The 12,520-nt window shown below is 45.3% G+C and overlaps 1 protein-coding gene across 9 annotated transcripts in view; it reads right to left on the bottom strand.

The window, feature by feature from the left end:
* Positions 1-12,520, bottom strand: part of adgrg6 (adhesion G protein-coupled receptor G6) — a 145,653-nt gene that overhangs the window by 41,271 nt on the left and 91,862 nt on the right. For all 9 annotated transcript variants that reach the window (XM_078173707.1, XM_078173703.1, XM_078173705.1 and 6 more), the window contains 2 exons: positions 4,617-4,705; positions 1,481-1,533 (listed from right to left, as the gene is read on the bottom strand). In XM_078173707.1, coding sequence (XP_078029833.1) covers positions 1,481-1,533; positions 4,617-4,705 — 142 coding nt within the window. The remainder of the gene's footprint in view (positions 1-1,480; positions 1,534-4,616; positions 4,706-12,520) is intronic.

The following is a 12,520-nucleotide window of genomic DNA, read 5'->3' as shown; positions in this document are numbered from 1 at the left end:
AAAGATGTGCCATGATATAAAGATTAATAGTGATGTACCGATACCACTTTTTCCTTCCTGATGCCGATTTCAATCCCTGAACCTTACGTATCTGCCGATACCGAGTACTGATCCGATACCAGCGCGTAAAATAAAAATGGATGCGATATGAATTGTTGTATGTCTCAACTCCTAAAACTCCTAAATACATAATAATAGAATGAATGCCATAAAATGTTTTTTTATTATTCCTATCCACTGTTGACACAAATCAAGACACAGGTTAAAGTGCAGCTACACAATTTGGTAAAAAAGACATTTTAAAGGATAACTTCGGTATTTTTCAACCTGGGCCCTATTTCCCCATGTGTATGTGTGCGTATGATTCATAGGTACAACTCATTTTAAAATTGGTTCAGTATTGAGGGAGGCGGATGCAGCCGGCAGCCGCGAAATGAGCTAAAACGGTAACGGGGGCAAATGCGTCCCGTATAAGTTTGCGCTTTAAAAGTGCTTTTTTTCGCCACTGACCGGTTCAGATCGCCAGTGCTATCTCTGTAAATAGCATACTAAGCATTTCCCTTACCCTTCACTTGCTCTGGGCTGTGGCTGTGAGTGGCTCCTCTGTTTTCTTCCGGCAACAAGCAAAGCTCTCGCGAGTTGACGTCACAGCCCAGAGCAAGTGAAGGGTAAGGGAAATGCTTAGTATGCTATTTACAGAGATAGCACTGGCGATCTGATCCGGTCAGTGGCGAAAAAAAGCACTTTTAAAGCGCAAACTTATACGGGACGCATTTGCCCCCGTTACCGTTTTAGCTCATTTCGCGGCTGCCGGCTGCATCCGCCTCCCTCAATACTGAACCAATTTTAAAATGAACTGTACCTATGAATCATACGCACACATACACATGGGGAAATAGGGCCCAGGTTGAAAAATACTAAAGTTATCCTTTAAAGGCTACAGTAGAATGCTTTTTAAACCCTGCTCTGTTTCCGTTTCATTTGCCTGTAGCGTGTGTATGCGTAATGACGTGAGGCATTACGTGGTATCGGATTGGTCATAGGCTGTACTCGCCGATACCCGATACCACATTTTAGGCAGTATCAGAGGCATTTCTGATACTGGTATCAGTACAACTCTAAAAATTAAAATGACATATTTGTGCCCAGGGGCCCATTCTCTTATGATCTGCCCGTGCCTTCTGTCATCGGAGGAAAAACTGCATCCCTGTCCCAAGACAGAGAGGTTAAGGTTGGGAGGAAATCAAGTTTGGCTTAAAAAGACATGATTTTGGTGACACAATCCTCGTTGGAAACACATCAACAGGGTGCGAAAAAACATCCATGTTTTGTGGCTAAAAAGCTGCTGGACACAGAGATGACTCACCTCCTCACAGGTTGAGACAAACAGCAGAAATTATTCGCAGACACTGTTATTCACAGTAAATAAAAAGTGTTTCCTGTGTGCACGTGTTTGTTTCAGATAAACCTGCAGAGTTACCTGACAGAGTCCACGTAGACGGCGTGGGTCCAGTTCAGAAATGTTTGATTGAGCTGGAAAACAAATAAAATCAATCAGTCAACCAATAAAACAAGATAAAAGATAAAAACTAACTCTGCTGTTTATAAATGAAAATGATCTCCAACAATCACTGATTTAAAGTGAACAGGTTTCATTTTCAAGTCCGTCCTTCAACAAGCTTTAGATTTGTGTAATTGTGTAAAACAGTTTGTGACTTTTTCTGTCTCGAGCTTCATCTGCTAACTGACTGTATCACAGTTTTAACATCATTTATTGACCTGAAATATGAATTTATTGATATTTTACATCTGTCAAGACATTTATTGGTACATGAACAGTATCTATCTGTGTAACTGTGGAGAGGTCAGTCTTTGTTTTGCGTTAAATAATTATCTTTAAAACAGATAATGCTCATGATGCTCAGAGTAAATAGTTTTTTATGTGTGAGAACAACTTTTAAACATAATGAGTTGGGGTCTGAATCACCAGAGGATCCAAGATACCATATCATCCCCGATGATACCATATTATCATGACTTTAAATATGTTGTGATATGCTGAGTATTTTCAACACTAAATTATGTCCCTAAAGAAAAACTGTCAACATCTGTTTAATCTGAAATAAAGTTTTCAGTCTGTTCATCACTTCAGACATTTTTTTATTGCAGTAAAATGTATCTGGTGGACTGAAGAAGAAAATATTATTCTAGTAGGCAAACTAAAGTTTAATTTGTATTGGTAAAATTATCAGTTTGTATAATAAAAAAACAGATACTTGTAACTGTGTGACGATACGATATCACCATACAAAAATATTGTGAGTCTCTGCTGTATCATTTTCCCCCTAACAATGGGCCTCACGCAGGAAACAATATACAAACACGTTTTCTGTCATTCTTGTTTGTACCTAGCCTGGAAATCCAGACCCAAATCTAGAAAGATTTAGGGTCTGGCTATGAGTAATGCAAATGGCCCAACTTGAGGGGCGGCACCAAGCATGCATTTGAAAATATTACTGCACACAATTGGATAACACTACGACCAATCAGAACAATACACAGGGTGACGTATCCAGAGCTTAGCTACCAGCGGAGCTAACTGGTAGATTAGACTCTTGCCATATCCGGTCGGCAAAACAGCAAAAACGTCCTTCTTGCAAAGGAAAGATTCGAGCGCCGTCTTCTGTTCCTATTTTAGAGAAAAAGCCAAGTCTAACTCGTTCATTGTAGCAGCCAAAGCCGTTTCAAACAACTGGTGTTCATCCGTAGCCACCTTGCAATGTTTACTGACTGATTCCGGACTTCGTCGTTGCAGCGCTGTCGTCATCTGTTTAGCTCGCCTCTGGCCCGCCTTTATCAGATACACAGATGTGATTGGTGCAGCTCGGCTCCAACGGCATGGGTAATGAGCATCATTACTGATTGCCAGAGTGACTCGCTGAGCAAATTCAAATTGTGCTCTCGCGAGAACTCTGGATTTCCAGAGTAGTTTGTATCCACAATTTGTCCTTATGTTGTTGGTGCCCACTGACATCTGGGATTCACCAGTGTTTTCTTATTTTTGCTCTTATCTGAGGTCAGAAAAAATTAAACGAAACTTTAGTTCCCGCTGTCGTCTTTCTGCACCTTCTTAATAAACTCTTGCGCCTAGGTTGGAGTTTTGAAAGTGTAGGTCCGTTCTTTATGTGTCACCAACAGTCTCGCAGGATGAATAAGTCCGTGTCGGATTCCGAGGTTGCACAGTTCCTGGCGGACCGGGTCGAATTGTTTCCTCAGTTGGTGCAGTCCCACAGCTAAGTCTGAGTAGAACTGAACCTGCTGGTCCTTGTACCGAATGTCTTTTTTGGCCCGTGCAGCAGCCATGACTACCTGATTGTCCCTGTAGTTGAGAAACCTCATTATTAGCGTTCTTGGTGGTGCCTTGGTGTCCCTCATCGGCCCGATCCGGTGCACTCTCTCCAGAACTACTGATGACTGAAGCGCTGCGGCGTCCAGTGCGTCAGGAATCCACTTCTCCAAAAATGTCCTCCAGGGTTTTATTTTTTGTCTCCAGCGTGTGCACTTTAGCTTGCAGGTTAGCCACCTCGTCCTCAGCGTTCGATAGGCGTTGCTCCACCTGCTCATTAGTCATTTATTTCCTTCCTCATGCTTTCTATTGGCGCCCTAACTCTGTCAAATCTCGATGTAAAGTCTGTTTTCACGGAGCTAATGGCAGCAAGTATTGCGTCCACCTTCTCAACTCCAAGTTCAACTTCATCGCTGGCCGCCTGCTCCGCCATGTCTTCGTTAGCTGTAGCTGTTTCACCGTGAACTCGGTAGTCAGTTAACTTCGGCTGGTTTGAAGCTTTGCTCCCTTCTTCACTTATTTTGTTAACCCTCGGCATTACAACTTCCACTCCATCATTGTGTTACTAAGTATTGTTGCAAACAGGAGTATTTTTAGTAGGAATTGTAACAGTTACAGCAGAGCAGTGCGAGACACGTCTTCTCAGGTGGCCGCCATAACCGGAAGTCTGATTTATTAAATTTATTTAAACTTTTCTGCATGAATACTTTTAACACAAATACATTTTGCTTACTAACTTTTACTTAAGTACCAGTTTCAATGCAGGACTTTCACCAGCAACAGGGTATCTTTACAGAGTGGTATTAGTACTTTTACTGCAGTAAAGGATCTGAATACTTCGTCCTCCACTGACCTCTGACACATTTACAGCAACACAAATGTTTTGTCATTTTGGGTTTTTGATTTTCCTGTGACAGCAGTACTGACACATTTACTTTAAGTTTATTTAACAATACGTCAGTTTCTCTGCTGCAGACGTTCTTCTTCTTACAGCATTTTATTTTGGAGGTATCTCTCCAATTTCGGGCATGTGTCAGAGTCACCTGCCCTTATACAATGTTTCCTGGGCGTTACATCTGCTAACAGGTGACTGATGATCGAGTGGGATTCATCACTGAGCACAGCTGGGTCAGAACAGATCTGGATGGTTAGGTGCATCTTCTCTTATTTTTTCAAAATTCAGACAACTAAGAGAGATTTAAGAGAATGCTGCTGTGTGAGGCCCAGAGACCAAAGACTTGTTGTAAAGTGCAGCGTTGACTCATCTTACCCAGAGAGACACAGCTCGCTCCACCTCAGCCTGGGTCAGCGCCGCATCCTCGTCCTCCACCATAAAAGAGACCCGGTAGAACAGCCCCTCTGCAGAGGAAGACGACAGGAAGTAGAGGAGAAGTTAATACTTCAGTCTCCCTCATAATGAAGTCTTTTTATGTGAGGCGTAGCAGGAGATGATTCGAGCCGCTGGAGCAGATTGAGTTATGTAAAAATCACTTTATAGTGTGAAATGATGATGATTATGATGATGAGGAAGGTCATTACAGCTGCTTCTCCTGGTGAATGGGGTCGTTTAGAAAAAATGCAGGAAGACATGTTTCTGTCGGCCGCAGCAGTAGTGGCTTTATTAAAACTTGATGAAGAGCTATCTGTGTATTGATTTTAGATTTTTCATAATTCATCATTTTGTCCTCTGAATGTCTGCATTTTAAAAAACTAGTAACTCTAATTTTCCACCTTAAATTAATTTTGACTTCACATCAGTGATCCAGACAAAGAGGCAACTTTCTCAAAACGGTCATATCTGATTTTTTTCTCCTTCTTCTCCTGTAAATATGTAAATAATCTTGTTATTGACCTTTTGTGTCAAACAAAGGGTGACGAGTGTTGAGTCTTTATTTCTAATTCAAATGACTCAAGCAGAAGCTTTTTGTGTTGTTTCTTCATGTTGAGACATTTTTAGGGCTCCAGACTCTCCTGCTATGCTTCACATTGGCCACCAGGTGTCGCTCTGGTCCGTATAATCATTAGTATACTACTTCTCCATCAGCTCTGCTGTGAGACGCTGCAGGCTGCATATCTTTATGTGTTTCTGAGGTTCAGGGAAACATTTGGACTGGATTTCTCAGCCGTCTGTAAAACATGTTTGTTCTTTAGTGTTTGAGAGGACGAGCAGCAGAGCAGGACATCTGCACCACAGAGCTGGATGGACCGAGACACTAGAGGAAAACGGGGAAGATATGAGGATGAGGAGAGAGGAGTCTTACAGTGGATAATGTAATGATGGACAGACAAAAGGGGAAGAGAAGATGATCAATTCATTTATTCTATCTAAAAGTACCAAACTAAATACTACACTCTGATTGGACAGTGTGACTTTATTTTAATGCTCTACACAGCTCCCAGAATCATGACGAACCAATCACCAGCGTCCAGTCCCTGAGAGATCCCGCCCCTTCACATGATCGACAGCTACTCGTACTTCAATCTAATGATTGATTTAAAACATCTAATCACATAAAACACTGTGAAACCAGCCACCGTCAGACCTGATCTCATCATGCATTCAGTCTTAAAATCTGTTTTATCTTTAAAGTGGCATTTTCTGCCAAAAAAAACCTTCCCAAAAATTCTCAGAATTAACACACCATTTGGCCAAAAGTCTGCGGACACACGTGATTTAAAGCAGTGCTCATTAATCTGCTGCACTAACAGTCTCCTCTCTTCCGGTTTTAGCTTTCCAAAAGATTTTGGACCCTGACTGAAGAGATTTGTTCCTAATCACCAGCAAAAATATTCACATTACATTTCTGCAAACCAAGGATATATTACATTATTTTTTGCAGATACAATAAAACCTTACGTTTCTTAACAACTCTGTGGTGACGGTGTGGGTAGGCACAAAACCCACTTGGTTGTGGGTTAAAATACCTGGTGGTTTTTGGTGGCACAAAAGCTGCTAGAAAAGCAGAGACGAGTTGGTAAAAAACACCCAGGTCTGGTGGCTCAAACACTGCTGGGAAATGCAATCATGTTCCACTAAAAGCAACCAGGTTCGATGCCACAAATGCAGCTCAAAGGCCATAATGTGCTGCTGGGAAACGCCACGATGTACCGTTAAAGACAACCAGGTTCAGTGGCTCAAATGCAGCTGGGAAATGTTGCAACATGCTGCTATAAACACCAAGGTATGGTGCCACAAACACTGGTACAAAAGCTGCGGTGTGCCACTGAAAACACCCAGGTCTGTGGTGCAAACACGGCTGTGAGAGGCTGTGAGAGGCTGTGAGAGGCAAGTTCAGTGGCTCAAACGCCACTGGGAAACGCCTCAATGTGTCCAAAAAACCCCCCCTGGTTTGTTGTCACAAACACAGCTGGGATACGCTGTGGTGTGCCCCTAAAAACAATCAGGTTCTGTGCCACAAACATTGCTAGCAAATGCTGCAGTGTGCCACTAAAAAACACCAAGGGGCACTGGGAAATGCCACAATGTGTCGATGAAAGAAACCCTGGTTCGGTGCCACAAATGCCGCTGACAAATGCTACCAGTGTCACAAACGCTGCCTGGAAACGCCACAATCTGCAGCTAAAAACACCAAGGTTAACTGGCTCAAACGCGCTGGGAAACACCATGATGTGTCAGTAAAAAATACCAAGGTTCAGTGGCTCAAATGGCAGTCGGAAACGCTGCGACGTGCTGCTAAAAACACCAAGGTTCTGTGGAAGTATAGCAGAGGTGTCTCACCTAGGTCACCATCCATCATACCCTTCAGCTCATAGACTGCGTCACTTCGGAAATGTTAACAGGTGTCATGGAAATCTCACTCGTGAATCTTCAGGAGTTTGCACATATGATTTGTATGAAACATACAAATGTATCGTATCTGTGGTTTGCAGAAACGTACAATGCCAACATTTTCTTCTGACGACTGAGACTGTGTGCGTGTGTGTAAGACATTGAATTTCCACCTTGGGGATTAATAAGAGTATATTAAAAAAACATATATATATACATATACATATCATTGTGTGCTGTCCCATTAAGACGTCACTTCATTAGAGCTGGGAGACCAAACCAGGAAAAACAAATGCACACAATAAAACACAGGACAGTGGTGTCCATATACTTCTGGCCATATAGTTCATATGTAATCTGCAGGTATATATTACTGGATTCATTATTTTCTTCATCTAACACTTGAGTTGATCTCTCACGTTTCAATAAATAGACTTTAAGACTCAATACAAGTTACTATAATGTATTTTTTATAGTGCATGCGACTGTTATTACAGGTGATTGTTTTTTTTTATTCTCTACAACTACAGTTGGTTGTTACTGCATGACATACTGTTCGCTGATGACAGTCCACACAGACATGTAAAATGAAAGCGTTGTTTACATTGGCATGGCAACGCGGTCTTGGATGCTGAACCCACAGCTGCGGATCCAGGTGTTGGGCGCACCGAGAACTTTTTGAGGCCGCCACTGCCAGCTGACAGACTGACGGCTTTGAACGGAGCTGCTGAAGAGGAGTTCTTTGTGGTTATAAAGTGGTGAGCACTGATGGCAGCAGGCGGCGTGGGGGAAAGGTGGACCTCTGGATGCATGGCGCCATTCATGAACACTCCTGAGCTCTGGTTCCCGCTGTGATTTGACACACTTGAGTTCAGGCCAGGCTTTGAAATGGTTAAATTTGACTTTGCAGATGAGCCTGCATTCATGCTGAGATCTGGCGTTTGTTTGCTGCCTGACGTATTCCCCTGAGGTGCCGCCATACTTCCGTTTTCTGACAGAGTTGTAGCATTTTTAGCCTTTGTGGAGTTTGTCATTTGAATTGGTGCTGATGGAGCGTCTCTGAGTGTTGTAACAGCTGTTGGGACTGACATGGAGAGGTATTTTAAGCCTGCTCTGTTTGAAGTGTGGTTGTCACTCCCAGGAGGTGGGAGCTCCTCAAACCCAGAAATAAAGCCTTGACCTGGGGCATCGATAGAGGAGACAGTGGGGGATCTGGAGGCTGGTGGGGACGAGGAGATATTGAGGCCAGAAGTGTGCGGGGGGTTCTGAATAACCGGCGCAGCAGTGGGTTGTGTTGATGCTGCAGCAGCGGGGCGGGGAGAGGTAATTTGCATTTCAAGAGGAAATGATTGAGTGTTCAGGGCAGCATCTGGACTTTGATTAGGCTGACGGTCTGTTGGAACATTTAACACTGCAGCCAGAGTTACACTGTCATCGCTGCTCTCTGCTGACGAAGCTGGTCCTTCAGCAGAGGCTTCTTCATCTGCAATATGTAGTTTTGGAACAACGTCCGCAGGGTCAAACACAGCAGAGACATGTGACAGTTTCTCAGCTGCAGTCAGATTATCTGGTGACGATCCTGGATCATCGACAAACCTGGAAGCATCCTCTGTTTGTGAGTTGTTTGCAAGCTGTTGTAAAACTTTGTCGTAATCTTCAACAGAAACATTTGTCTCCGAGCGGCCAGATTTCAATTTGTCTTTAGAGGTTGTAGAGGTTTGGTAAAAAGGAAGTGACTGGCTGACTGTGATGAACTGCTGGATTAACTCGGGGTATGTGGTGAATCTTTGGATGGGCTGTAAATGATTGTCCAGGGGGGACTGGGTTGTTGTGGGCTGGTGCAATCCAGCAGTCGGCCAACTGGGCAACGAGGAGCCAATTTCTGCCTCCTCCATGCTGGCAGACACCGCTGGCAATGCCACCCAGCTGTGGGGGAGAGGATGGAGAGAAGGGGTGATGAGAGATGAGAGGGGAGGATGGGAGGAGACAGTTACGTAGGGAGGGATCACAGGATAGCTGGGGGGAACTTTAAGAGAGGGAAAAGGAGGTGGGAGGGTTGCTGCAGGCGACAGAGAAGGCAACATGGAGGGTGAAAGGAGAGGGGGAGTCAGGGCAGATGAGATGAAGTGGAGCGATTGCTGCTGCAGCCCCCTGACATCCACATGTGCCTCGGCATTTTGTGTATTCTGAATTTGACTCTCACTTGCATCCAAAAACTTGCTCACATGTACCTGAGCACCTGAGTGTGTGTGCAGTGGAGTGTGTGTGGGGATCAGACGTTCAGTGTTGGGATGTGTCAAGCCTGAGCGGTGCGTATAATCCAGCCCTGAAGCGTGCTGCGGGGTTGAAATGCCGAGCTGTGCACTCGGGCTGCTGTGGAGCTCCAGTGTCTGGGTTGGTGCCATGACAGACAGATACAACAAAGGGGAAGGGGAAGCAAATGCCAGTGAGTGCCTGGAGTCAGTGTGAACATCAGCAGTGGTATCTGTATTCACCTGGCTGTTGCTGTGAGAATGGGAGATTGCATGCTGCAGCCTCCATGGAGCTCTGGTAAAGCTCAGGTTGGAAGTGTGTCTGTCTTGTGACCCAGATGAAGACGTCTGAGCCACGAGAAGACGGTTTTCTATCACAGGATAAGGGGAGGGTGAGGAAGAAGACAATGCAGGTCCCTCTACCACTATCCGTCCTGTCACCCTCACAACCTGAATCATCGTAGCAGCAGGAAGAGCCTCTGAAGGTAAAGTGAGTGACAGGTTGTCAAGTTGACGGGAAAAGGGAGTTGAAAGGATAGGAGTTGAAGACAAAGAAGAAACGGCAGACAAAGAAGCAGACTGCAAACGCTGCATTCTATCGATATTTTCCTGAGTGTGTTCAGAGGCCTGAATGACAGCGGATGGCAGTGATGTAAAGACAATGCCGGAGTCACTCCCTGGACGTGACTCGTCTGGCAGAGAGTATATGTTGCTCAAATCTGTCTGATCAGAATGAACCAAAAACTGACTGACTGACGGACTGGCTGCAGGAGAAGAAGGCCATAAAACCAGTGACAAACCCAACTCAGGGTTAAGAAACTGTGACAGAACTGGTTGTGTTTGAGGGGGTAAATCTGGTGCAAGTATCGCAGCACTAGATGCCAGATTCTCCACAAATAATCCTGAGGGAGTAGGCTCAATCTGAGTAAACAAGGAGTCTAAAAAAATCCCATCTGAATGAACATACAGATCTGATTGCGTATCAGGAAGCTGATTACCTTCGTCTAGGGTCGATCGACTTCTGTAAGGTTCTGATATACTGTCAGAGGACTCTCTGGCTAAGGATAAGTGGTATTCAGGGAGCAGCGCACCATCAACAATCTGAGATTGAGTTGGAGCTTTAGAAAAGAGAGGAAGTGAAGATGAGGATGCTGTGTCAACTCCTGTCACCACAAAGTCCCTTTGAAGGTTCAAGGACTGAGAGAGAAATGACAACACAGAAGGCTGAGAGCTCCCGCTGAGTCCATCAGACTCTCGAACGTGAGCAGGTTCAACAACAACGGCTGTCTCCGAGAGCCTTCGTTCGGCCTGCTGGGAAGAGGAGGTAAGGAGGACGGAGGGCTGCTGGGACGGGAGAGGAAGGGTAGAGGACCAGAGGGGAGGAGTGAGAGGGGTGAAGATGTTAGATGGGTAAAGGTGAGGGGAGGTAAGAGTTTGTGAAGTCACAGAGGAGACAGACGACAAAGCAGATGTGAAGACATGAGAGGAGGTGAAGGAGGGGGAAAGAGGAGGAGATGAGGGGATAAGAGGTGGGAGGGTAGATGAGGAGGTATGGATGTCAAGAGGAAATACAAAAATGTTAGAAGAAGAAGGTTGGGGAACAACAGGAAAAGGAGAGGAGGAAGTTGAGGGTGTTTGGAGGATAAGGTGCACAGACAAATGTGTAGATGTATCTGTACTTGTATATGAATTATTAATCAGTCTGGTGTCTGCAAGTTCACCATCACGCCCAGTAATGTCTGTTTCATACACACTGTCCAGGGGGTTTAAAGTAAAGGATATCTGGGCCGTGTCTTCATTCTGTGGCACTGAAGAAGAAAGGATCTGCTTTGGGAAGATCTCCTCCGCGAGGAGAGCAGAGGAGCTCCATCGTACCACGGGTGAAGAAGGTGTTGGAAGGGATGAAATGGAGGGAATGAGCAGAGATGGTCCTGGGTGTAAAGTCAGTGTTTCCAGGTGTTGAGTGACAGCTTTTGTGTATATTTCCTCTTGCTTTTGTCTGCTTGAATTAGAGTTGTTTCGAACCGTGTGGTGGGTTTGAGCTCCTGTCAAAGTCTGAGAAACAACCTGAGAGTTGCTGATGGACATAACTGTCTCAGGCATCAATCGATCCTGCGAGTGGGTCAGAGAAAGCTCGCCACCGCTTGCAAGGCTTTCTGGATTATCCTGAAAATGTTCACTTCCTCCATCTGTGACAGTTCGGGGGTGTGTGACAGGAAGAAAAGCACCATGAGGGTCTGATTTGTTGAGTGATTGTTTGTTTGTGGCGTCAGGGCCGATGTAGGCCGGAGGGATGGTGGCAGGTTCATCCAAAGTGTACGCAGTTTCAAAGTCGTACAAGCTGAAAGCAGCACTTTCCTCTGTGAGCTCAGTCAAATCGTATACAAACTGCTCAGACCCTGAAGAGTACTCATCTCCCGGTGGTTCCAGTGGATCTATCCAGCTGCTGTTGGTTTGGTTTTCCCCACCGCTCATGCTCAGCAGCGACCACTGTGGCGCAACAGGTTTGTTCTTTCTGTTGCTAAGCACTGATGATGATGACAACAGTGATGAGGATGATGCAAGGGGTGCTGCCCCCACTGATGAGGAAGACTCCTTTGTATCTGATGCCTCATCTCTGCGTTGATAAGGAAATGACCCCTGAGACAAGATGGAGACCCCCAAGTCAGGAGGAGGTTTTGAGTCTTGAGTGGTTGTTGGGGTCTCCTTGTGCAGAAAGTTTGGTTGTGAGGTAGTTGATGCATGGAGGTGTGCAGTTGTATACGATGCATATCCTGACATGTGTGTTGCGTTGTGCAACCCAGCTGCATGTGTGTACCCGGCTGTGTGTTTAAATCCACGCGCCTGTGTTGTGTATGTAGGCCTGGCGGTGGATTTAAGTTCGGTTGCAGGTTTCGTGATGTGAACCGCTGGCCTCTGCGGTGCTCTGGTGGAAGCTGGATGTCTTCCTCTAGTTGGCCTCTTCCTCCCCTGCCAGATCAAAGGGGTGGAGATAAACCCGAGGGAGGTCTTGGAGCTGCGGTGGCCTCGGGGTCTGGGGAGGGACGCTGGAGGCCGAGGGCGAGGGGGTGCAGGTGGAGCTGGGGGGGCTGTGACCAAGAGTCTGGGTTCAGATGTTTTATTAGGTAGACG

The sequence above is a fragment of the Epinephelus lanceolatus genome, chromosome 13 (assembly GCF_041903045.1).
Source record: "Epinephelus lanceolatus isolate andai-2023 chromosome 13, ASM4190304v1, whole genome shotgun sequence".
Classification (NCBI taxonomy): Eukaryota; Metazoa; Chordata; class Actinopteri; order Perciformes; family Serranidae; genus Epinephelus; species Epinephelus lanceolatus.
This window is presented reverse-complemented; position numbering and strand designations above follow the sequence as displayed.